At 48.4% G+C, this 27,247-nt stretch overlaps 1 protein-coding gene across 3 annotated transcripts in view; it reads right to left on the minus strand.

Annotated features, from left to right (window-relative positions):
* LOC140427713 (transcriptional regulator Erg) overlaps positions 1 to 27,247 on the minus strand; it is a 425,982-nt gene that overhangs the window by 214,675 nt on the left and 184,060 nt on the right. For all 3 annotated transcript variants that reach the window (XM_072513247.1, XM_072513250.1, XM_072513248.1), the window contains exon 2: positions 12,706 to 12,808. In XM_072513247.1, the coding sequence (XP_072369348.1) occupies positions 12,706 to 12,762 (57 nt within the window). In that variant the 5' untranslated portion in view covers positions 12,763 to 12,808. The remainder of the gene's footprint in view (positions 1 to 12,705; positions 12,809 to 27,247) is intronic.

Consider the following 27,247-nt stretch of genomic DNA (forward strand, 5'->3'; position numbering starts at 1 on the left):
AGGGGCAGGCCAGTCGATTTCGGCGGGAGAACAGCTAGTTTGTCAATTTCAGCGGGGGCAGTGCGGAAGTGATTGCTGGGAGGTAAGTCTGTGCTTTAAAAACACTTACCTGGTCCCGTTTTCGGTCCCTCTTTTCTGTTTTTTTTTATATTTTAGTATTTAAGGCGGGAACAGGAAGTTCGACCCGCGGACCTCTGGGAAGACCCTCACCAATAAATTCTGGTGGAGAGGAAACCCAAGACACTACACGTGTAGTGTCTCCCACCCGCCCTCCTCCTCTAACCTAATAATAAAACCCATTGGTGTGAGGTAAGTACCATATTTTATTATTAACACGAAGAAGGTAAGTAAGTGATTTTTACGCATTTTTACTTTTGTACCTTTTTCAAATTGTGTGTGTGTCGGGGGGGAAACTGAAGTGAAATCACAGAAAAGCTGTGGCCTGAGTGGCTGGTTGGGATTCTACACTAAATTAAAAAAACTGAGCATTGGTAACTAATTAAACATAATTACTTAATTATAATTTAGAGGGATATCTAAGCCAGAGATCAAAGAGTACTATATTTAGCTTTCGCATTTCTATAAGAAATCTAGTGCTAGGAAACAGATAGTCAACAGTAAATTTGAAATTAAAAAAAAATATATTCAAAAAAAAAAAATTTTTTTAATTTAAATTTTAATTTTAATTAATTGACGCAATGTCAGTTAGAGGGGTGCTGTGCTCTGACTGTAAGATGTGGCAGGTCCGGGAGGCTTCCAGCATCCCGGATGGCTTCATCTGCAGAAAGTGCACCCAACTGGAGCTCCTCACAGACCGCATGGTTCGGTTGGAGCGGCAATTGGATGCACTTAGGAGCATGCAGGTGGCGGAAAGCGTCATAGATCGCAGTTATGTAGATGTGGTCACACCCAAGGTGCAGGCAGAGAAATGGGTGACCACCAGAAAGGGCAGGCAGTCAGTGCAGGAATCCCCAGTGGTTGTCCCCCTCTCGAACAGATATACCCCTTTGGATACTGTCGGGGGGGATAGCCTATCAGGGGAAAACAGCAGCAGCCAGATCAGTGGCACCACGGCTGGCTCTGATGTTCAGAAGGGAGGGTCAAAGCGCAGAAGAGTAATAGTAATAGGGGACTCTATAGTCAGGGGCACAGATAGGCGCTTCTGTGGACGTGAAAGAGACTCCAGGATGGTATGTTGCCTCCCTGGTGCCAGGGTCCAGGATGTCTCCGAACGGGTAGAGGGCATCCTGAAGGGGGAGGGCAAACAGGCAGAGGTCGTTGTACATATTGGTACTAACGACATAGGCAGGAAGGGGCATGAGGTCCTGCAGCAGGAGTTCAGGGAGCTAGGCAGAAAGTTAAAAGACAGGACCTCGAGGGTTGTAATCTCGGGATTACTCCCTGTGCCACGGGCCAGTGAGGCTAGAAATAGGAAGATAGAGCAGCTAAACACGTGGCTAAACAGCTGGTGTAGGAGGGAGGGTTTCCATTATCTGGACCACTGGGAGCTCTTCCGGGGCAGGTGTGACCTGTATAAGAAGGACGGGTTGCATCTAAACCAGAGAGGCATAAATATCCTGGCCGCGAAGTTTGCTAGTGTCACACGGGAGGGTTTAAACTAGTATGGCAGGGGGGTGGGCATGGGAGCAATAGGTCAGAAGGTGAGAGCATTGAGGGAGAACTAGGGAATCGGGACAGTGTGGCTCTGAGGCAGAGCAGACAGGGAGAAGTTGCTGAACACAACGGGTCTGGTGGCCTGAAGTGCGTATGTTTTAATGCAAGAAGTATTACGGGTAAGGCAGATGAACTTAGAGCTTGGATTAGTACTTGGAACTATGATATTGTTGCCATTACAGAGACCTGGTTGAGGGAAGGGCAGGATTGGCAGCTAAACGTTCCAGGATTTAGATGTTTCAGGCGGGATAGAGGGGGATGTAAAAGGGGAGGCGGAGTTGCGCTACTGGTTCGGGAGAATATCACAGCTGTACTGCGAGAGGACACCTCAGAGGGCAGTGAGGCTATATGGGTAGAGATCAGGAATAAGAAGGGTGCAGTCACAATGTTGGGGGTTTACTACAGGCCTCCCAACATGCAGCGGGAGATAGAGGAGCAGATAGGTAGACAGATTTTGGAAAAGAGTAAAAACAACAGGGTTGTGGTGATGGGAGACTTCAACTTCCCCAATATTGACTGGGACTCACTTAGTGCCAGGGGCTTAGACGGGGCGGAGTTTGTAAGGAGCATCCAGGAGGGCTTCTAAAAACAATATGTAGACAGTCCAACTAGGGAAGGGGCGGTACTGGACCTGGTATTGGGGAATGAGCCCGGTCAGGTGGTAGATGTTTCAGTAGGGGAGCATTTCGGTAACAGTGACCACAATTCAGTAAGTTTTAAAGTACTGGTGGACAAGGATAAGAGTGGTCCTAGGATGAATGTGCTAAATTGGGGGAAGGCTAATTATAACAATATTAGGCGGGAACTGAAGAACATAGATTGGGGGCGGATGTTTGAGGGCAAATCAACATCTGACATGTGGGAGGCTTTCAAGTGGCAGTTGAAAGGAATTCAGGACCAGCATGTTCCTGTGAGGAAGAAGGATAAATACGGCAATTTTCGGGAACCTTGGATGACGAGAGATATTGTAGGCCTCGTCAAAAAGAAAAAGGAGGCATTTATCAGGGCTAAAAGTCTGGGAACAGACGAAGCCTGCGTGGAATATAAGGAAAGTAGGAAGGAACTTAAGCAAGGAGTCAGGAGGGCTAGAAGGGGTCACGAAAAGTCATTGGCAAATAGGGTTAAGGAAAATCCCAAGGCTTTTTACACGTACATAAAAAGCAAAAGGGTAGCCAGGGAAAGGGTTGGCCCACTGAAGGATAGGCAAGGGAATCTATGTGTGGAGCCAGAGGAAATGGGCGAGGTACTAAATGAATACTTTGCATCAGTATTCACCAAAGAGAAGGAATTGGTAGATGTTGAGTCTGGAGAAGGGTGTGTAGATAGCCTGGGTCACATTGAGATCCAAAAAGAAGAGGTGTTGGGTGTCTTAAAAAATATTAAGGTAGATAAGTCCCCAGGGCCTGATGGGATCTACCCCAGAATACTGAAGGAGGCTGGAGAGGAAATTGCTGAGGCCTTGACGGAAATCTTTGGATCCTCGCTGTCTTCGGGGGATGTCCCGGAGGACTGGAGAATAGCCAATGTTGTTCCTCTGTTTAAGAAGGGTAGCAAGGATAATCCCGGGAACTACAGGCCGGTGAGCCTTACTTCAGTGGTAGGAAAATTACTGGAGAGAATTCTTCGAGACAGGATCTACTCCCATTTGGAAGCAAATGGACGTATTAGTGAGAGGCAGCACGGTTTTGTGAAGGGGAGGTCGTGTCTCACTAACTTGATAGAGTTTTTCGAGGAGGTCACTAAGATGATTGATGCAGGTAGGGCAGTGGATGTTGTCTATATGGACTTCAGTAAGGCCTTTGACAAGGTCCCTCATGGTAGACTAGTACAAAAGGTGAAGTCACACGGGATCAGGAGTGAGCTGGCAAGGTGGATACAGAACTGGCTAGGCCATAGAAGGCAGAGAGTAGCAATGGAAGGATGCTTTTCTAATTGGAGGGCTGTGACCAGTGGTGTTCCACAGGGATCAGTGCTGGGGCCTTTGCTCTTTGTAGTATATATAAATGATTTGGAGGAAAATGTAACTGGTCTGATTAGTAAGTTTGCAGACGACACAAAGGTGGAATTGCGGATAGCGATGAGGACTGTCGGAGGATACAGCAGGATTTAGATTGTTTGGAGACTTGGGCGGAGAGATGGCAGATGGAGTTTAATCCGGACAAATGTGAGGTAATGCATTTTGGAAGGTCTAATGCAGGTAGGGAATATACAGTGAATGGTAGAACCCTCAAGAGTATTGAAAGTCAAAGAGATCTAGGAGTACAGGTCCACAGGTCACTGAAAGGGGCAACACAGGTGGAGAAGATAGTCAAGAAGGCATACGGCATGCTTGCCTTCATTAGCCGGGGCATTGAGTATAAGAATTGGCAAGTCATGTTGCAGCTGTATAGAACCTTAGTTAGGCCACACTTGGAGTATAGTGTTCAATTCTGGTCGCCACACTACCAGAAGGATGTGGAGGCTTTAGAGAGGGTGCAGAAGAGATTTACCAGAATGTTGCCTGGTATGGAGGGCATTAGTTATGAGGAGCGGTTGAATAAACTCGGCTTGTTCTCACTGGAACGAAGGAGGTTGAGGGGAGACCTGATAGAGGTATACAAAATTATGAGGGGCATAGACAGAGTGGATAGTCAGAGGCTTTTCCCCAGGGTAGAGGGGTCAATCACTAGGGGGCATAGGTTTAAGGTGAGAGGGGCAAGGTTTAGAGTAGATGTACGAGGCAAGTTTTTTACGCAGAGGGTAGTGGGTGCCTGGAACTCGCTACCGGAGGAGGTGGTGGAAGCAGGGACGATAGTGACATTTAAGGGGCATCTTGACAAATACATGAATAGGATGGGAATAGAGGGATACGGACCCAGGAAGTGTAGAAGATTGTAGTTTAGTCGGGCAGCATGGTCGGCATGGGCTTGGAGGGCCGAAGGGCCTGTTCCTGTGCTGTACATTTCTTTGTTCTTTGTTGTTCTATAATAGTTAATGGAGATCAAGGCAGCAGGTTACGTGACAGGTTATTATGTAGAGATATGGGTTCAAAGACATGGAAAATTAGAAGAAAGGGTAAGAGGAAAATTAAATTGCGAAAAGTTACTGATCAAGGTGTTAGGATTCATAACAAAGACATAAAAAACAGCATAAGTGTATTTTACCTGAATGCTCGTAGTATACGAAATAAGGTGAATGAGTTGATGGCGCAAATCATCGTGAATGACTATGATTTAGTGGCCATTACTGAAACATGGTTAAAAGATGGTCACGACTGGGAGTTAAATATCCAAGGGTATCAGACTATACAAAAGGATAGAATGGATGGTAAGGGCGGTGGTGTAGCTTTGTTGTTTAAGGATGGCATCCGGGCAATAGTAAGGGATGATATTGGTGCTATGGAGGACAAGGTTGAATCAATTTGGGTGGAAATCAGGAATAGTAAGGCGAAAAGGTCACTGATAGGAGTAGTCTATATGCCACCAAATAGTAACAGGATGGTAGGGCAGGCAATAAGCAAAGAAATAACGGATGCATGTAGAAATGGTACAGCGGTTATCATGGGAGATTTTAATCTGCATACCGATTGGTTTAACCAGGTTGGTAAAGGCAGCCTTGAGGAGGAGTTTATAGAATGTGCCCGGGATAATTTCCTGGAACAGTATGTAATGGAACCTACAAGGGAACAAGCGGTCCTAGATCTGGTCCTGTGTAATGAGGCAGGATTGATTAATGATCTCATAGTTCGGGATCCTCTTGGAAGGAGCGACCACAATATGGTGGAATTTAAAATACAGTTGGAGGATGACAAGGTAAAATCAAACACTAGTGTTTTGTGCTTAAACAAAGGCGATTACAATGGGATGAGAGAAGAACTAGTGCAGAGGATACCGGAAGTCTGAAGAAGGATTTGGATACGTTAGGTGAATGGGCTAGGGTCTGGCAGATGGAATTCAATGTTGCCAAGTGTGAGGCTATCCATTTTGGGAGGAATAACATCAGAATGGATTATTATTTAAACAGTAAGATGTTAAAACATGCTGCTGTGCAGAGGGACCTGGGTGTGCTGGTGCACGAGTCGCAAAAAGTTGGTGTGCAGGTGCAACAGGTGATTAAGAAGGCTAATCGAGTTTTGTCTTTCATTGCGAGAGGGATGGAGTTCAAGACTAGTGCGGTTATGCTGCAATTGTATAGGGTGTTGGTGAGGCCGCATCTGGAGTATTGTGTTCAGTTTTGGTCTCCTTACCTGAGAAAGGACATATTGGCACTGGAGGGAGTGCAGAGGAGATTCACTAGGTTGATCCCAGAGTTGAGGGGATTAGATTATGACAAGAGGTTGAGTAGACTGGGACTGTACTCATTGGAGTTTAGAAGGATGCGGGGGGATCTTATTGAGACATAAAATTATGAAGGGAATAGATAGGATAGATGCGGGCAGGTTGTTTCCACTGGTCGGGGAAAGCAGAACTAGGGGGCATAGCCTCAAAATAAGGGGAGGTAGATTTAGGACGGAGTGTAGGAGGAACTTCTTCACCCAAACGGTTGTGAATCTCTGGAATTCCTTGCCCAGTGAAGCAGTTGAGGCTCCTTCTTTAAACGTTTTTAAGAAAAAGATTGATGCCTTTCTAAAGAATAAAGGGATTCGGGGATATGGTGTACGGGCCGGAGAGTGGAGCTGAGTCCACAAAGATCAGCCATGATCTCATTAAATGGCAGAGCAAGCTCGAGGGGCCAGATGGCCTACTCCTGTTCCTAGTTCTTATGTTATTATGTTCTTATGATGGAATTTTCAAGCAGCCACAACAGGCTGTTTTTTTTCAAAACTTTAAAGTATTTTAATCACTTGACAACTTGACAATTCCATTGAGCTTATTGACTTTTTGAACACATTGATGTTGAACCCTAACGATCCAAAAGGGCATCTATACTCTCCAAAATGGGCAACTGTCTGCTCACAACAGGCATCTCACTTCTCCCAAAGAGTACCTGAACCTCTTAAAAAGGGTACTCTACTGCTACAGATATCCCCAACAGCTTTGGACATTTTGCGCAAATGTCTTAAAACACATAATTTATGTATTTGACATCCAAATTCTGAAAGTTTCATCTGTTTGAAGGCAGCTGCACTTTTACACATGCAGCTGCCTCTGTGAACCATGGATTTGCAAACTACAACCTGCAAATCTAGCAGCTTCAAACTGTGCACCCATGCAGTGCTGTCGGCCACTCGAAGCAGCAGAATTATATTCAACCACAATCCGTAACCTCATGGTCTGGCATATCCACCACCCTACCATTGCCATCATTCCAGGGACCAAACTTGCATCAATTAGATGTAGAAAAGAGCATCCAGGAGTGGCATCAGGAATTCCTAAAAACAAAGTGCCCTTCCAGTGAAGCAACAACGCAGGACTACATGCATACAAAACGTGGAAGTAGCATGCTACAGGCAGAGCTCAACACTCTATAACAAATGGAGCAGATCAAAGCTTTGACGCCCTGAATGGCGGTGGTCAATTCAACAAATAGCTGGAAGCAGCCTCACATACCCATGCTCAATGATGGGGTAACCCACCACATTAGTGCAAAAGATAATGCTGAAATTTCAGCCAGAAGTGCTGAGTGGATGGACCATCTCCCTACAGTCTCCACCAACTCAGAAGCCAGTCTTCAGACAATTCGATTCACTTCTCCTGATATCAAAAAACGGCTGATTTGCACTGGACACAACAAAAGATGTGCCTCTAACCAATCTGTTCCAGTGCAGCTACAACACTACCCAACAATATGGAAGATATCATTGACAGTGTTATCACGCGGCATGTGGTCACCAATAATCTGCTCACTGATAGTCTGCTCCAGGGTTGAGTGTGAGTGACTGCACTTGATATTGAGGCAAAATTTGACAGAATGTGTCATCAAGGAGCCTGAATAATATTGAAGTCAGTGGGAATCAGGGAAAAGCTCGCCACTAACTCGAAAATCCCTAGCACAAAGGAAGATGGTTGTTGTTGTTGGAGGCCAATCATCCTAACTCCAAGACATCACTGCAGGAGTTCATCAGGCTAATGTTCTTGGATCAACCATCTTCAGCTGCTTCATCAAAGACCATCCATTAATACTTCAGGAAGTTAACACCATCCAGGATAAAGCAGCCCATTGACTGTCACCCAATCCACTACCTTAAACATTCACTTCATGGCTGGGCATTTACAGCACCCACTCCCCCCACTGGCTGGAATTTCCGTCCCGCTGTAATCAATGAATTTTGTAATGGTTCACCTCCAATGGGACAGGGCCATGAAACTCCAGCCCATGTCTGTAGTGGGTATAATCTACAAGATGTACTGGAGAAACACACCAAGGCTTCTTCCGCAGCACCTTCTAAACACGAGACCTCAGGCACTAAGAAGGACAAGGTTAGCCGGCACATGGGAACGCCATCAACTGCAAGCCACACACCATCCTGACTTGGAAATATATCACCGTTTCTTTATTTTCACTGGGTTGTGATGCTGGATCTCCCTCACGAACAGCACCGTGGGTGTTATCTATATCACATGGACTGCAGCAGCTCAAGAAGGTGGCTCACCACCACCGTCTAAAGGGAAATCAGGAATGGGTAACAAATGCTGGCCTTGCTAGAGATGTCCCATAATTGAAGCAGAAAAAGGGGAGTAGAAGAGAAAACAGATTGAGGAAAGGAGTAGGAGCTCCTTGAGGGGAGGAGTTGAAGGCTCAGTAATTTAATGCAAAAATACATTCTAAAATGTTGAAAAGAGAAACAGGGCCTTTTTACCTCTGGGACTTGTGTTTGTTTCCAAGTTAGATTGATGGACGAAACACCTGAAGGCTGTATCTCACATTAAATAAGTTGAAGCAGTTTCCACCCATTTCCTGATGGGCACAGGGCCACATCACAAAACTAACCAGAAACAGGCACATTCTTATCTTATTTATGAAGCTAATAATGATGGGGACGTTCCCCTGAGATTGGGTTTAAGGACAATCGGGGGAAATTCCCCTGCATTGGCTGCAGCAGAATCAGAAATGTATTCCTGAAGAGGAAACCGATCTCTATTGTTGGGGCAGTGCTAAAAGGGAACATTTTACAAATGATTGTACCAAACAATACTGACACTTCTAAGGGTGACACCGAGTATAACATAAGGAATCTTTTTTTTTTTCTTCCATCAGTAACTAGAGGGTGAAAGGTAAAAAATTAAAATCAATTTTTTAATGTGGGCTATACTTTGTGACTGGCAGTTTTCTTCTGCAAACTCTGTTGTAAAATTACTCGGCACTTTTTCGAATGCTACTATTAATCTGTTTATTTTGATCCATGTATTCTTCTCCAGAGGAGCTACCTTTTGTAAACCTGCTCTATTGTACGTTCCTCACACCTTTTAATGTTTCCCTTTCTCCGCTATCCCTTTCTAAAATAATTCATTGACCTTGGTTCCATCCCCAAACCTTCCTCAGCATAAAATACATTTGTCACATCTCCCGTTTAATGCTTTTTGTGGTGGTATTAAATTTGTGCCCTCTCATTACCATCTTCCCAAACTGGGGAAATAATGTGTCATCATTTATCCTCCATTATCTGGTTGACCTGTTTGGTCACCCTTAACGTTCTGAGCTCTAGTGAGGAAAGATTTCTCTTCATTGCTGTAAACAAGTTATTCCAGGTAATATTCTGGTTGAGCTATGTAATGTACAGGGTATTCCGGATAATGGAGTTTCCCTTCCCACCATTCGAAGGATCACATCCCCATTGAAACTGCCTGACCTGGACTCATCTCATACTCCAACAAGCATTAATGGGCTGAATGTGGGAATTCCAACACATGCGGGAGGAGGTCCCGCCTTAGAGAGCTGTCGGCTAATCACAGATCTATAATGCTGCAGCGCCAGAAGCTGCAGTGGTTGGAAGCGGAACTCCATAAAGTCCACAGCGCCTAAGTCCCGGGAGTACATGGCAAGGTGAGTTTTCGGGGTCTCAGTGGAGGGATGGGAGGGAAGGACTGCGTGGGGGGGGGGGGGGGGGGGGGGGGGGGGGGGGGGGGAGTTTTGTGGTGGGGAATTGGGAGGCCGGATGAGAGAGGGAGGTCCAACGGCCAGCATACCTTCAGTGAAGGGGGTTGAGGGGGGGTGCATTGACGTTAGGAAGGGGCCTCTCATGGAGATGCAACCCGCTCCCCACCCCGACCCCACACCCTGAGCTTAAACCCGATCATTTTGGGGCTTCCCCCCCACATCCGGGAAATCCTCCCACCAACCTGAAAATTGACGCTGAATGAGAAATGGCCATTAACCAGTCAATAATTGGCCACTTAAGGTCCTCAACTGGAGAACGGGCAAGTGACCCATGTGATGCCTCCTCCTGCCAGTGTAAAAGTGCTGAGAAGTCAGGGTGGACGGAAAGCTCATTCGTGCTATTTCACACTTCCCCAGTTTACAAACGCGTCGACGGGGAGCCTGAAATAGCACTAGTTGGACCTCCGTCTCCCCCGCCCTTCCCCCATGGCCTCTTCCCTGACATCCCAATCTCCGATTATCCACTCCTCAAGGCCTAGCCTACATTCTCTTCCCTGACACCCAAAAAACGCACCTTTCTGTGCACCCCTGGGATTTAAGCTCCATGGACTGCATGAAGTTCCGCTTCTGTCCACTGCAGCCTCTGGCGCTGCAATGACTGCCGTGCTCCAGATTAGCCGCCGGCTCTCAATGGCTGGACTTCCTCCCGGGAGAGGGGGAAAAATCCTGCCTATGGGAGTAATGCTTGTTGGAGTGTGAAATGGATACACGCCCGGCAGTGTTAACAGGGATGTGTTCCCCACCGCTCTTCAAATGGTGGGATGGGACAAGTACTATTTCTCTTTGGTAGAATTTTGTTCACAAACATTCCTTATAGTGCCTTGGGATTAGAGACAGTATAAACAATACATGTTGTTGTTGAATAATAATCTCCACTGATAGTGGTACACCTACCTCTGTTGGTTCTACAATTCCAGTTTATTCATCTCCTCTGGAAAACCGAAGCAAAGTACTTATTTTGTATCTTCTCTTCCCGCACTTAATGATGCACTAAGGCAGACTTTTGGTGGATTCCATGAGTAGTAATTCCTGGAACAGGTTGCTAGTCTGTCACCAGGTGCTTGGAGATTGAGAGGGGCCACATTAAGCCTGATTGACCAGGAGTCTCTGTCACCCTTACTGCCAGCTATTGGCACGTTTGGAAGGATTTGCAGGTGGGGCACTCAACCTGTTTGACCTCGTTGTGAACACATCTCCCATGGCCATCAAGTCCTGGGATGGGACTCGAACCTGGAGCTTCAGGTTTAGAGGCAGGGCTACTACCCATTACACCACAAGACTACCTGCCGTACAACCATTTGCATAATTAAGGAGAAAGTTGCTGGTTCTGGAAATGTGAAGTAAAAACAAAAAAGCGCTGGATTTACACAGCACAGACAATATGGGCGGGATTCTCCCATCCTGCGGCAGAGTGTCCACACCGTCGTAAACGCCATCGCATTTTACGATGGCGTGAACGGGCCACTGCCAGGAATAATTCCCGCTGGAGCCGCTCCAGCTGCCGATCCCGGCGCGAAATGTGCGCCGTGGGATCCGCGCATGCGCAATGGCGTTGGCGCCAACGCACACATTTGTAGTGGCGCCAGCGGCAACGCGCGCATGCGCGGTGGCCTCCTTCAATGCGCCAGCCCCGATGCAACATGGTGTAGGAGTATAGGGGCCGGCGCGTGGGAAAAGAGGCCGGGGGACAGAGAGGCCATCCCGGCGATCGGTGGACCCCGATCGTGGGCCAGGCTGCAACGGAGCCCCCCCCCCCCGGCGTCAGAGGCCCCTGCCCCCCCACAGGCTGCCACCCGTCTTTTGCATGCAGAGATCCCGCCGGCTGCGAGCAGGTGTGGACGGCTCCGGTGGGACTCAGCGTTTTACTTGCGGCCCGGGCCAAAAATCGGCGGACTGGCCGTGTAGAGCGGCTCGCGATCTGTGCCGCGCCAAACACGCCGGTGCCAAGCGGAGAATCGTGTACTGGCGCGGGGCGGCGGGGCCCGTTCGCGGGGATTCTTCGTTCCAGCCACGGGCTGGGAGAATCCTGCCCCATCTGTGGTTGGACCACCTAGCCTGAAAGTATTCCCGTCATGTTCTATTTCTATTACTTATTTGGTACCTCTGCTATTCCTTCACCCTCCACTACAACCTTACCTCATTTATCTCTTACCATCTCCGTCTTTGCTTGACTACCCCTTATTACTAAAATAACTATCTTATTGTTCTTACCATCCTGCATGTATTTTTGAAAATTAATTTTTAAATTCTTGATGGATATTGCAGTTTTTTTATATTCTTTGCATTTTCAATTTCTCTCTACTTTATTATTTGCCCTGCAGGAGGTTAATGTATTTTATTATTAAGTTTTGAATTTGATGTCCTTATTCATCCATAAAACCCGACCTTCAGTCGAGAGACCCCTTTATTTTCTAACCACTATTTAAAAGGGACAGAAGGAGGTTTATGCCGGTATTTATTTAAAATTTGTTTAAGGTCAGCTTGAGAATGTGGCCAAAAATGCACACCGGGCTTTTTAAATAGCTGCATTGAGTATAAAAGCTAGGACGTCATAGTGAACCTCTACCAAAGTCATAATGGCCTCATCTGGAGTATTGTGTCCAATTCTGAGCACCACACTTTAGGAAGGATGTGACGGTATTGGAAAGGGTGTAGAAAAGATTTCTAAGAATGGTTGCGTGGTTACAGGGACAGGGTGAGGGAGCACAACAGGTTGAGCAACTCTTACAGAGAACCACCATGGACATGATGGTTGAATGGTCTCCTTCTCGACTATAACCATTCTCCGATTCTCTATACAATGAATTCAATGGAAAAGAAACAGTAAGCTGAAAAATTGCTTGCTGATTGTTAATGATCCCATCTTGTGTCATCAGCAAAGACCACTTTTACATGCTTGTTATATACACACATTCCGAGCAGTGTTACTTTGAAACTATTAAACAGGAGTCTGACCTGTTGTTGCCGTGTTGAAGGCGGGTTTTTTCCGACAGCAGGTGTCATGGTCAACATCGACAGCCTGGGCTTTCCATTCAGTTGATGTGTGATGATGTCCTCACTGAAAGATAAAATTTTTGTTGACAGTCACTGCGCGATTCCTGCAACTTTGATCCTCAGTCAACATCTTACCTGTGCTGCAGCTACATGTGGCAATGGTGGGGGCAACGTTCCAGAATGATTTAAATCCCCCTCCCCACGACCTGTCCAGAAAGATGGCACACAGATGGCCCACTGGCATTTGGACATCTGGTCCACATGCAATCACCCCTTTTCTGATTTTGGACTGGGTATAAAGTTAAAGGAGAAAGAAGTCGCATTTGACGAGCACCTTCCCGGGGTGGAACGGTGGCGCAGTGGTTAGCCTGCTGCCTCAGGGTGCCGAGGACCCGGGTTCGATTCTGGCCTCAGGTCACTGTCTGTGTCTGTGTGGGTCTCACCCCCACAACCCAAAGATGTGCAGGCTAGGTGGATTAGCCACGCTAAATTGCCCCTTAATTGGAAAAAAAAATTGGGTACTCCAAATTTATAAAAAAACAATTGAAGAGCACCTTCACAACCTCAACCTTCACAATGGTGCTCTTGTAGCTATTGCCCTGACAAAACATTTAAGAGGGCCTCTCCATTTTGAGGAGCTCTCTCTTCCTTTCGCCTGCATTGGCAGACTGTCACTCTCCCATTGCTGGAGGGCCTCCTGATTGCCCGGCAGGGTCAGGAGCCTTCCCATCATCCTAAATTGGAGGTGAGTGCACCTTCTGACCATTCTTTGGAAAATCATGTCGGATGACTATTTCTGACACGTAACACAGAGCTTTAGGGAGGCAATGCATAGTGGTATTGTCACTAGATTAGCAATCCAGAGACCATGGACAAGATCTGTGGATCCCGGTTCAAGTCCCACCATAGCAGATGGTGAAATTTGAATTTTAAAAATGCCTAATTATAACAATGAAACCATTGTCGATTGTCATTTTTAAACAACCATCTGGTTCACTAATGTCCTTTATGGGAGGAAATCTGCCATCCTTACCTGGTCTGGCCTGCATGTGACTCCAGACCCACAGCAATTTGATTCTGAAAAGCCCTCTAAAATGGAGGGCAGTTCGAGAAGGGTGGGCAATTAGGGATGGGTAATAAATGCCCAGCAAGAATGCCCACATCCCATAAAGTAATTTTTAAAAACTGAAGCGCAGAGAGGTAAGTTGAGATTTCAACACTCCCATCTTAAAGTGGCATTTGGACATCTGGGCCACATGAAATCATCCTTTTTCTGATTTTGGACTGGGTATAAGGTTAAAGGAGGAATAACTCGTATTTGAAGAGCACCTTCACAACCTAAAGACATCCCATTCATTGCAGCCAGAGGCAATCTGCATAAAGGTAGATCTAGCAAACAACATAAATGATCAGATAACCTGTTTTAGTATATCACAACCTTCTGCCTCTTTTTTTAACAGTGACTAGGGTCGTTTGCATCTGCCTGAGAGTTTAATGCCCTCACTGAAAGATGGAAAGTGAGCATTTCCTCATTGATGTGCCAGCCCAGAAATGCTCAACTTTAGAGTGCTGGCTGAATCTATAACTACTGCCTCAAAAGGGAGGAGTGGTACCATCGTGCGAAGGCTGACGCCGAGCAGTAAATCTCTTCTGAACACTAAATTCGGCCTATTGATCCTGCTCAGGAGAGATGAACCTTGGCTGATTTTTCCCTCTCTAACTCGTAGGCCTGAAGCCAGTTAAACCACTCCAAACCATTTTCCCAGCAAAAGCCTGGGACTAAGCTTGGGAGCTTCCTGGTCCCCATGATCTCACTTACTGCTGTAACCAGCTGAACCATCAGGCGAGGGGCAGGTAACCAACAGGTCAAAGGTCAAATACTGCTCAAATCTAACAGCACTTTAACAAAAAAGTGACTGTTTGATCCTGAATAAAGTAGCAACAACACCCCCTACAGGCAGGAAAAATCAGCGCTCCCCATTCTCACTGCTACCTAACCGAGGGGCAATGGGGCCAATTGTAATGCCCCTAATTCTGCATCAGTCTTGGATCAAAGCTGAGATCTTCCTGGAGTGTGTGTGGCTGTGTCTGTGTTGGAGAGGGGGGCCGGGGGGGGGGGGGGGGGGGGGAAAGCTCACACCACACCACGTTTGCATTCACCCACCGAGCTATTTGGGAAAACTGAAGCAATCCTGGCCGCCACGGCATTTGTACAGAAGGAAAAAAATCCTCGGTGACACATTTACTCAGCAGAAAATCTACTTTCCAAAACAGGAAAAGTCCAGATGATGTGCATGTGCAGGAATTCATTACTGTCGCGTGCTCGATTATAAGCAGCTGGAAGAGATTTTCTGGTTAAACAGTAATCGTATTTCTTTGTAGAACGTGTCGGCCTTTATTCATGGGGCATATTTTATAAAATCAAAAAGGTCTGTCGTGCATTTACTCAGTCCTGTGCACAAGGACTGCCGCCCAGATTCTTGATGTCTGACATGCACAGCCTCTGACAGATAATGGGTGCGATTCAGCAGCCTCATCGCGCCCGGCTTGGTGAGAGGCCTCTTGCGAGATTTGCGACACTCGCAATCTGGATCTCGCCTTCACTGAGCGTGGCTCAGATCTGCATATTTGCTCATTTAAATATACGTTCGCTGGATTTTCCCCGCACCTGGGACTCCTGGAAGACTTCGCCAGAGTGCCGTTTAGATCTAGTCTACAGAAACGTGGATCAGGCGGGATTTTCCCAGGCTATTGGAGACACATGGGTGATCAGGAAAGGGCTCCCCCTCTGGCACATGGGAACTTTTGCACTGCCAACCTGACACCCTGGCGGGCCACCCAGGAACCCTGGCACCAAGGTTTGGGGGGTGTGTGAGAGGAGGATCGAAAACGGTGTGGCCTGAAAGAGGGGGGTGGGGGTAGATCAGAGCAGGTTTTCAAAATGAAGGCCCGATCTGCGAGGATCCTTTCCTGCTGGTGAGCTGAAGCTCTAAGTGTGGCCTCGGCGGATGGAAACTCCCCAAGGCCTCAGAAAATGGCAAAGAGCCCTTGAATGCGAGACGTTTCCCGGCACTGCAGCTGCAGAAAAACACCCAGCTAAATCCACCCGAAACCAGACATAGAAATTTTTCAGGTGAATTACACCCAATGTGTTATGAAGACTCCCTCTCCGGTTTATCATGTGTGGTAAACCACTGTTGCACCTATATTAGGTAATGTAAGGTAGGACCTGTACTACAGGTTCACCGGTAGACCCTGCCTGCTGGCTCTGCCCAGTAGGCGGTGTATAAATATGTGTGTCCTCCATTCAGCAACCATTTTGCAAGCTGCTGTGGGAGGCCACACATCTTCGAGCAATAAAGCCTCAGTTATATCTAACTCTAGTCTTTGTTCAATTGATCGTGCCTCAATTTATTGCTCTAAGATTTTCTAAAAGATGGACCTCCGAATCAAGCCAGATCGCCTGCAGCTGGATCCGCAATCGGGCAACACCAGAAAGGACTTTAATCACTGGCTAGCTTGCTTCAAGGCGTACATCAACTCAGCAACCACCCCTGTTCCAGAGGCTCAGAAGATACAGATCCTGTACTCAAGGTTGAGCTCCAACGTGTTTCCGCTGATCCAGGCCGCCCCAAACTACGCCGACGCCATAGCGCTTCTCAAAGAAAACTACGCACAGAAGACGAAAACACTCTTCGCCAGGCATGTACTCGCCACTCTCTCTCAACTCCCTGATGAGTCCATAGAAGACTTCTGGTGGGCCCTAATCCCACTCGTCCAGGACTATGACTGTCAGGCCATTGCGGCCACTGTACATTCGAAGCGGCTGCTTCGGGAAGGCATCATCGAGGCCAGCAACAGCCCCTGGAGAGCCCAAGTGGTAGTCGTTAAAACTGGGGAGAAACACAGAATGATCGTGGACTACAGCCAGACCATCAATCGGTACACGTAGCTCGACACGTACCCCTTCCCACGCATATCTGATATGGTCAATCAGATTGTACAGTACCGGGTCTTCTCAACAGTAGACCTCAAATCCGCCTACCACCAGCTCCCCATTTCTAAATTGGACTGTTCATACACTGCTTTCGAGGCGGACGGTCGTCTCTATCACTTCCTCAGGGTTCCCTTCGGCGTCACTAACGGGGTCTCGGTCTTCCAAAGGGAGATGGAACGAATGGTCGACCGGTACGGTTTGCGGGCCACCTTCCCGTACCGAGACAACGTCACCATCTGCGGCCATGACCAGCAGGTTCACGATGCAAACCTTGCCAAAATTTCTCCACACCGCCACTCTCCTCAACCTCACCTACAACAAGGAGAAGTGCGTGTTTAGCATGACCCGCTTAGCCATACTTGGCTATGTGGTCTGGAACGGAGTTCTGGGGCCCGATCCTGACCGCATGCGCCCCCTCATGGAGCTCCCCCTTCGCCACTGCCCCAAGGCCCTCAAACGCTGCCTGGGGTTCTTCTCATACTACGCCCAGTGGGTCCCAAACTATGCGGACAAGGCCCGCCCACTAATACAGTCCACACACTTTCGCCTGGCAGCCGAGGCACAACAGGCCTTCGCCCGTATCAGAGCCGATATCACCAAGACCGGGATGCACGCAGTAGATGAGACACTGCCCTTCCAAGTAGAGAGCGACGCATTGGACGTTGCACTAGCCGCCACCTTCAATCAGGCAGGCAGACCCGTGGCATTCTTCTCCCGCACACTTCATGCCTCAGAAATTCGGCACTCGTCCATCGAAAAAGAGGCCCAAGCTATTGTTGAGGCTGTGCGGCATTGGGGGCATTAGCTGGCCGACAGGAGATTCACCCGCCTCACTGAACAACAGTTGGTAGCCTTCATGTTCAATAACACACAGCGGGGCAAGATCAAAAACGATAAAATCTTGAGGTGGAGGATCGAGCTCTCCACCTATAATTACGAGATTTTGATTCGCCCCGGCAAACTCAACGCGCCCCCAGACGCTCTATCCCGAGGTACATGTGCCAGCGCACAAGTAGACCGACTCCCGGCCCTGCACAACAGCCTTTGTCACCTGGGAGTCACACGGTTGTACCATTTTGTCAAGGCTCGCAATCTGCCCTACTCCGTCGAGGAAGTACGGACAATCACCAGGGACTGCCAGGTCTGTGCGGAGTGCAAGCCGCACTTCTACCGGCCGGACCGTGCGCGCCTGGTGAAGGCCTTCCGTCCCTTTGAACACGTCAGAGTGGATTTCAAAGGGCCCCTCCCCTCCACCGACCGAAACACGTATATTCTCAGTGTGGTCATGAGTACTCCAGATTCCCCTTCGCCATTCCATGCCCCGACATGACGTCTGCCACCGTCATCAAAGCTCTAAACACTATCTTCGCTCTGTTCGGTTTTCCCGCCTACATCCACAGTGACAGGGGATCCACATTCATGAGCGATGAGCTGCGTCAGTTCCTGCTCAGCAGGGGTATCACCTCCAGCAGGACAACCAGCTATAATCCCCGGGGAAACGGTTAGGTAGAGAGGGAGAACGGGACGGTATGGAAGGCCGTCCAACTGGCCCTACGGTCCCGGAACCTCCCAGCCTCTCGCTGGCAGGAGGTCCTCCCTGATGCACTCCACTCCATTCGGTCACTGCTGTGCACCGCCACCAACAACACACCCCATGAACGTCTTTTTACCTTCCCCAGGAAGTCCACATCCGGGGTGTCGCTCCCGACTTGGCTCGCAGCTCCAGGACCAGTCCTGCTCCGTAGGCACGTCCATTTCCACAAGGCTTCCTGTTGGTGGAGAGGGTGCAATTGCTCCTGCAAACCCCCAGTATGCCTAAGTGGCGTACCCCGACGGCCACCAGGATTCTGTCTCCCTCAGGGACCTGGCACCAGAAGGTTCCACACACACACACCCCTCCGGCCTGGCGCCACCCTCCCCCGGCGCTCCAGCATTAACCCCACCAGGACCATCTGCCCTTCCCCTGCCAACACCCGAGGATGAAGAGGATTTCGGCACCCTCCCGAAGTCACCGAACATCGGGCCAGCATCGACATCGCCGTCACCAGTGCGTGGCTCCCAGCGGAACATCAAGGCACCGGACCGGTTAAACCTCTAACTGGTCCGCTGGACTTCGAAAGACATTTTTTTTCTGCTCAAATACTGTAAATATAGATTCATTGCTGTACATAGTTCTCCATCGGCTAGGCCGACGCCGGAGGAATTTCCGCCCCGCCAGCTGGCGGAAACGGCCTTTGTTGTCCCGCCAGCAGGCGCGGAAATGACATGTCGGGGCGGCGCATGCGCGGGAGCGTCAGCGGCCGCTGAAAGTTTCCCGCGCATGCGCAGTGGAGGGAGTCTCTTCCGCCTCCGCCATGGTGGAGACCGTGGCGGAGGCGGAAGGGAAAGAGTGCCCCCACGGCACAGGCCCGCTCGCGGATCGGTGGGCCCCGATCGCGGGCCAGGCCACCGTGGGGGCACCCCCCCGGGGTCAGATCGCCCCGCCCCCCCCCAGGACCCCGGAGCCCGCCCACGCCGCCTTGTCCCGCCGGTAAGGTAGGTGGTTTAATTTACGACGGCGGGACAGGCAATTTATCGGCGGGACTTCGGCCCATCCGGTGCCGGAGACTTCGGCAACTGGCGGGGGCGGGATTCACGGTAGCCCCCGGCGATTCTCCAACCCGGCGGGGGGTTGGAAAATGACGCCCCTAGTCTCCACAATCAACACTATCCGTCATTAGATGTAAACACGCATCGTAAATCTATAGCTGTTATGTCCAAGATTATTTGTAAGAGAGTGTGGGACAACAGAAACCTGATTGAAAACATCAAACTGTGAGTCTACCAAGCTTGTATCTTCAGAGCATTCCTCTACAATAGTGAGAGTGGGACAACCTATTCAAGGTAGGAATAGACTGAACAGTTTCCACTTTCACTGTCTCAGATGTATCCTCAGCATCGTGTGACAGGGCATGGTCACAAACCCAGAGGTCCTGAGCATGCTAATTCTATCAGCATTTTCTTTTGATTTGCTCACCGGATGTGGGCCTCTCTGGCCAGGCTAGCATTCATTGCCCAACCCTGGAAGGTGGTGGTGAGCCAACTTCTTGAACCATTGCAGTCCATATGGCGTAGGTCCACCCAAAGTGCTATTTAGAAGGAAGTTCCAGGATTTTGACCCAGAGACAGTGAAGGGACGGTGAGACAGTCCCAAGTCAACATGGTGTGTGACTTGGAGGGGAATGTCCAGGTTGTGGTGTTTCCTTGCACCTGCTGCTCTTGTCACAGGTCACAGGTTTGGAAGGTGCTGCTGAAAGAGCTTTGGTGAGTTGCTGCAGTGCATCTTGTAGATGGTGCACACTGTTACCATTGTGCATCCGTGGTGGAGGGAGTGAACCACATCAGGCGATGCGTAACACAGAGATGAACACCATCACATAAACCATCATCTGCCTTAAAGTAAAGGTGTGCAATTGTACATGTACACAACCAAGTAATAACCGAGATAAAATAACACAAGTGAGACAGAGGAATCCCCATGCTGAAGATTTTTAACTGTATAACATCTTTATAAATGGAAGCATTTTGAAGCAAAATATACCACTAATTGTTGTCAAGCTGCTAACATGTCCTTGTATGAATAATACATTATGAATGCCTGTTAAATATGATTGTATCCACGAATGGCTGAGCTAAGGCCTCCTGAATTGCAAGTGACCATATTGCAAGTCAGCACCGCAAGTGGTACATCACTCAAAACTCGTACAATTTTATAATTGGTTTTCTAATTGTTAGTAAGATATAACCTAGTGCTAAATTCTGGGTTTAGCTTCCTATTAGCAAAATGAGAGTTACTCGATCAAAACGCACACAAAACTCAATACTGTCATAGTATTGTCAATGTCCCCACCAGCATCTCTTCACTTCAACCTCAGGACACGACCACTGAAGATATTGTATAGTCCTCACACAACTTCTCTTAGTAATATAATCAACATAATGCAAACCTGTGTGAAATTGTGTGCACTTTTATGCATCATTAAAGTAGTGGGGATGTGATCCCATGTTTGTAGAGAGTTTGCGACAATCTCCAATAGTTTTTCTGATTGTTGAAAGAAGATTAGGGCACAGGAAATAGAGCAGCAAACGTTATATAGCCCCTTGAACCTGCTCTGCTATTGTATATGTCCATGCTGTGGGTGTACTACCTCAACTCCACTTCCCTGGACAATCCCCAGATCCCTTGATTCCCTTAATTATCTGGTGGTTCCAACTGCTGACTGCATGCTATTTGTTGTGATTCCCTCCAGGAACAATGCTGAGATACACAAAGCCAGTAGAGAAAGAGACTTTTATTCCAACATTCAGTTGAAGTTGCAATCAATCCCAAGTTGCATCCAATCCCAGTTCTGCTAGAACGTTTGGCATTGAGGAACAGGCATATAACAGATGTTGCCATCAGGTGGTTGTCCACATCAGTCTCGGTTTCAACATTTTTATTTTAGCAAAACATACAAACACGAGGTTAAAAAGAAGAAAAAAAACGCAAAATGCTGAAAATCCAAAATAAGAACAAAGCATACTGGAAATACTGTCTGAAAAGAGAAACAACAAATATACATTCGGAGGAAAATCCTTTTTCAACATTAGTCTCTCTGAATGCTTTGATTGTCGATCAGTCTTAGATACTTCACCATCACTTGTGTGAGATCCAGAAGCACAAACATTGGGCGGAATTCACCCAAACAATTTCTAAGTGTGGTCTCCGGCGGGAAACGTGTCAGATTCCTGTCGGGTGGTTGGGCGTGAATCAGATCGCAATCCACCCACACTTAGAATTATTTGAGGGGTGGGGGAGAGTTTTGCACCGGCGCTGTGAGGCAAGCCCGGCTTCACAGAGATCGAGGTACCGTATTTAAAGGGCGCTCCAATCTCAAAGTGACAGTACAGACAGCACCCCCCCCCCCACCATCCCCGACATCAGGGCCTCAGTGCCCACCCCACCACCATCCTCATCGCATCAACTCCCTCTACCACCAACCCCGCCCCCCCCCCCCAAACGTTCGCTGGCATCAGGGCGTGAGGGCTCCCTTCAGAACCCCCCGCTTTCTCACTGGCATCAGGCCCAGCCTCCATCACTGGTACCCGTGCCCCCCTCAGATGAGGGACACCCTTCTATTGGTTCATCAGATTCCCCCCTCCCCTTCATGTCTCCCTTCATGATGCCCCCGTAATGGCCTCTCCCACTCGTGGCCCACCCTTTTCAAGTCTCACATCCCTTGGCACTGCCCCCTGGCATCCTTGCACTGCCCCCGGCATCCTGATACTTCCAGGATGCCAGGGGCCACCCATGTCCCCAACGACCAGTAAGCTCCAATGGCCACTGAGTGTCATGCCCCCGCCCCCCCGGCACGGTCATCACACCTGATTCAAGCTGTGGCAGAGGGTGTGAGGGGGATGGGTGGGGAGGGAGTGAGATTGCTGGTTTCTGGGGGAAGCTGAATGTAAACTCACGAAGCATATTTAAACAACAATTTTGTGCTTATTTTAGTAGGCTAATCTGGTTCACACCAAGCGAGTCTGTGAACCTCTGTCTGAGACTGTGTCAGGTGCCCTGGGCCAAGAGCATCGTGCTCTGTTTGACATCCAGCACAAACCCGGTTTAGGGGCTGTCCCGCTGTAGCCACCTAAATTGGCCAACTCCCGATTTAAAATAGTGAACGGCAAAGGCTGATGGGAAAGTCAGCCAACATAGACAGAAACCAGCAGCTGCAGGTTTACTGTGTATTTACCTCTGTAAAGGCCAGACAACATCGATACCAGCGACCATCACCATAACAATGTAGCAGCCATCTATATACTGATGAGCCATCCCCGGGAACAATAAGTAACATTTTGGACACACAAAGCAAAGCCAGACTCCTCGGCGCCAGCAGGAGCCAACACAAAGGAGGTGAACGAACACCTCAAGACCGCCCATCGATCAGGGAACCGCTCCAGTATTGGAGAAATCGAACCAAGCGATTGGGACAAAGTCCAATCACTTGGGACCAGGTACAGGGTCCGCCCCGAAAGGCGGGAAGCCCCTGGGGACTATTAAGTGTTCAGCCCCAAGTTCAAATCGCTCTCTTCACCTCTTCGTCCTGCCCGGGTCACCCAGCAACACGAACCAACATTGACCGTGACCGGTGCAGTGACCACCGAACAAAGTAAGTCTTAATTCAACGCTCGCTACGAGATAGGCACTCCTAGCTACCAGTCCATACCAACTTCGAATCCCGCAGACTCAGAACCCGAACGAAAGACCTTTTGTTCCCCTGACCTGGTGGGCCAGTCCAAAGTTAAGTATAGGCCTGTTAGTTGTAGAAGTAGCTTAGACGTAGAATTTATGCATGAGTAACGATTACTGTGTATAATAAATGTGCTTTGATTTGAATCTTACTAATCGGTGTATTGGGTTATTGATCATTACTCGGACTTGAACCTCGTGGCGGTATCATAAAGATACCTGGCGACTCGAGAGCAAAGGTGATAAAATTGAACCAAGGAGAAAGTTAGCAACACCGCTATTCTCCTGGAATAGCAGGGTGAGCACCAGGAGCAATGCAGCGGGAGAATTGCCCCCATTGTGTGAGCTGATGGGGATGTGTTCCCTCCAAATTTTTTCCAAGCTCCAAAACACTTAATGCTAATGTTCCCTCCAGTGCTTTGCATGTGGTTAATACTTTACCAAGTATTTCCTCCCAAAATAGCTCCCTGAGCTGATAGACCTACTGGGGCTGATTTTCAGTCGACATCCGCCATCAGAGAATGGCGATGCAGGTAGAAATTCTGGAGAGAATCAGGATACGTGATTCTTCTCTCGCCAGTGATACCATGAGCTACACACCCACAAAGGGCGAGAGCCTCAGTTTAATGGACTTGAATACATTTTTATATAATTACCCAGCAGCCCCCACCACATGATTTCTTCCCCCTCACTGAATACTCAGACTTCGCTAATGTGACATGGGGCTAGATTCTCCGCCCCGCCGCGCAACATTTCTGCCCTGACCCGCTGCCGGGACCTTCCGTTACGGCAGCCGGTCAACGGGGTTTCCCATTGTGGGGCAGCCCCACGCGTTGGGAAACCCCCGGGCGCAGGCTAAGCAGAGAATCCCGCCGGCGGAGAATCCCGCCCCATGTTAGCGAGGTTTACAATAGCTTTTTAAATATGAGATTCAGTTGAGGGTATCTCTCTCAGGGGTGCAAAGGTACAGTTCGCCCCCAAGGGGAGAAGGACATTCCCAGGCAAAGACCTGACACTGTCCCTGGCACAGGTTGGCAGTGCCTGGATGAGTGCCAACCTGTGCCAGGGTGGTGCCAGGGGGTAGTGCCGGTCTCACATGGGATCTCAATGGGGGAGGAGTTCCATTTTTGGGTGGTGGGGGGTAGAGAGGCAGTGAGGGGGAGAAATTGCAGGCATGAGGGTCGAGGGTATTGAGGGGGGAAATGCCAGCAATCCTGCCAACCATCTTCAGCTGCTTCATCAATGACCTCCCTTTCATCATAAGCTCAGAAATGGGGATGTTTGTGGATGACTCCATGTCCAGCACCATTCGCGACTCCTCAGATAATGAAGCAGTCCATGTCCAAATGCAGCAAGACCTGGACAATATCCAGGCTTGGGCTGACAAGTGGCAAGTTACATTTGTGCCACACAAGTGCCAGGCAATGACTATCTTCTACAAGAGAGGATCTAATCACCGCCCTTTGACATTCAATGGCATTACCATCGCTGAATCCGCAACAATCAACATCCTGCAGGTTACCATTGATCGCAAACTGAACTGGACTAGCCACATTAATACTGTGGCTACCAGGGCAGGTCAAAAGGCTAGGAATCCTACGGTGAATAACTCACCTCGTGACCCCCCCAAAGCCTGTCCACCATCTACAAGGCACAAGTCAGGAGTGTAATGGAATGCTCTCCACTTGCCTGGATGAGTGCAGCTGCAACAACACTCGAGAAGCTCAACACCATCCATGACAAAACAGCCCGCTTGATTGCTCCCCCTTCCACAAACATTCAATCCCTCCACCACCGACGAACAGTGGCAGCCGTGTGTACCATCTACAAGGTGCACTGCAGTAACTCGCCAAGTTCCTTGGACAGCACCTTATAAACCCATTACCATCTAGAAGGACAAGAGCAGCAGATACCTCGGAACCCCACCACCTGGGGGTTCCCTCCAAGTCACTCACACCCTGATGATTGTCTGGGGTGAGGGAGCCCCCGATACCTCCATGGTGGGGGCGAGGGGGTGTTGCTGTTCAGTTCTGATCAGAGCTCCCTTTATAGATGGTGCCCCAATCCCTATGGAGCTGGGTGCCAGCTCTATCAGGCCTGTCCTGCCAGAGTCCCGGTGTAAACCATGCCCACTCATTTCTTTTACTCGGCAACACTCAAGATCTGTAAATAGTAAATAGAATTTACAGTGCAGAAGGAGGCCATTTGGCCCATCGAGTCTACACCGGCTCTTGGAAAGAGCACCCTACCCAAGGTCTCAAGATCTGGAGAGACTGTTTTCTGTCTGAGCTTGACACTTGGAAAAAATATGGTAAGATTCCACCCACTGTTTTTTCATCATTTTCCTATAATGCTGGCACATTCTTTAAATAAAAAAATATTGTGACAGAATTAACATGAAAGTAACTCTAGTAGAAAGTTTCCCATGGTCTCATCCAAGGGGAACATTTACATATGAACATATGAAATAGGAGCAGAAGTAGGCCATTCAGCCCCTTGAACCTACTATATATCATTCAATAATATCATGGCTGATCTGATTGTGTTGAGTTCCACGTTCCCAGTTGCCACGATAACCTTTGATTCCCTCACCCAACAAGAATCCATCCACCTCCCCCTTAAAAATATTCAGTGACCCGGCCTCCACCACCATCTGAGGAAGAGAGTTTCAAAGTCGCACAACACACTGCGAGATAAAATTTCCTCATCTCTGTCCTAAATAGACGATCCCTAATTTTAAAACAGTGCCCCCTAGCACTGGACTCACCCACAAGAGGAAACATTTCCACGTCCACCTTGTTAAGACCATTCAGGATCAATCAAGCCACCCCCCACTCTTCTAATGGGGGTGGAAACAAGCCCAGCCATTCCAGCCTAGACTCATAAGACAAATGTCACACCTGCTGAGATTGTCCACCATTTTCTGTTTTTGTTTCGGATTCCAGCATCCACAGTAATTTGCTTTCATCGTAAGACAACTTGTTTATTCCAGGTATCAAACTGTTAAACCTCCCCTGAACTGCCTCTGAGGCATTTACATACATTAATATTGAAGCTTTTATAAAATTGTTAACTTATTAAATCAGACATTAGTCTGCTTAAAATATTAACAAAACAATCGGGTTAAATTATTTAACAATCCTTTTAAAATAGCAGACGGCGGGAATGAAATGGAAAGACTGTTAAAGAATATCACTAACAATGATTCCTAAGGTATAATATCTTTTCCCAAAAAGATGAACCACATTAAACTGCCGTGGTTTCACTTTTGAAAACTTGGCTGCATTCACTTCTGATGGACACTTTCCATAGTTGAAATGATGCATATAAAAAGAAAGGAATTGGACAGTTTGGCCAAGAAGAGGCCCCAAATCGTAATCAATCTCAATTCTGACGGCTTCCAATAACTTCAACATGGAGAAATATATCAATTTGAATGGAGATCTCTCCTGGATCTGGTACAGGACTTGGCTCTTGGCCCTAAACACATGGTTAAGATTTACAACAAATAAACTCAGATCCAAATAGATACTTGCTGCACAAAATGATAGAGATTTTATCTTACGCAAGTCGCAGAATAAATAGTCATAATAAATAGCGGGATGAATTCTCCGCTTCCCGCCGCTGACAACGAGAATTGCGATCGGGCAGAGAATAATGCACAAGCGATAAATCGCCATTTGCGCCTGCCGCCGATTCCACATCACTGGCGGCGTTGGCAATGTTTGTGCTCCACACCGGCAGACCCATTCAAAACCGTCATTTGCATGAATTTAAATCTCAATAACAGGCTGGACACTTTATGCTCCACCCCTCTGTGATACTCCACCCCTCTCAGGCGGAAGCCACGTGGGCGTGAATTGGTGCAAGTACTTACAAGCGGGGACTGGACTCCACGGATGCTGAGGGGGAGCGAAAGAGTAACAAAACTCTCAAAAACCATTGGGCTTGCTGGGGGGTGGCTGCCTGGACTCGGGGGAGTAGCAGGGAACAACTTGGTGCCAGGTCCGTGGACTCAGGGTGTCCCCCTAGGAATGGGGGTGGTCTGGTTCAGATTGCCATTGCTGCTGTGTGTGATTTAAACGCACCCCTCTGGTGCTACTTACAGGCTGCTGGCTGTTCACACTGCTGACTGCTGACTGACCAGTAAATGTACAGAGAGCCTCTGGTGGTGTGGGAGCCCCCCCAGGCCACTCCTCTGGAAACCCTCACACCCCAGCAGTACTATCAAGTGGATG

The sequence above is a fragment of the Scyliorhinus torazame genome, chromosome 8 (genome assembly GCF_047496885.1).
Source record: "Scyliorhinus torazame isolate Kashiwa2021f chromosome 8, sScyTor2.1, whole genome shotgun sequence".
Taxonomy (NCBI): Eukaryota; Metazoa; Chordata; class Chondrichthyes; order Carcharhiniformes; family Scyliorhinidae; genus Scyliorhinus; species Scyliorhinus torazame.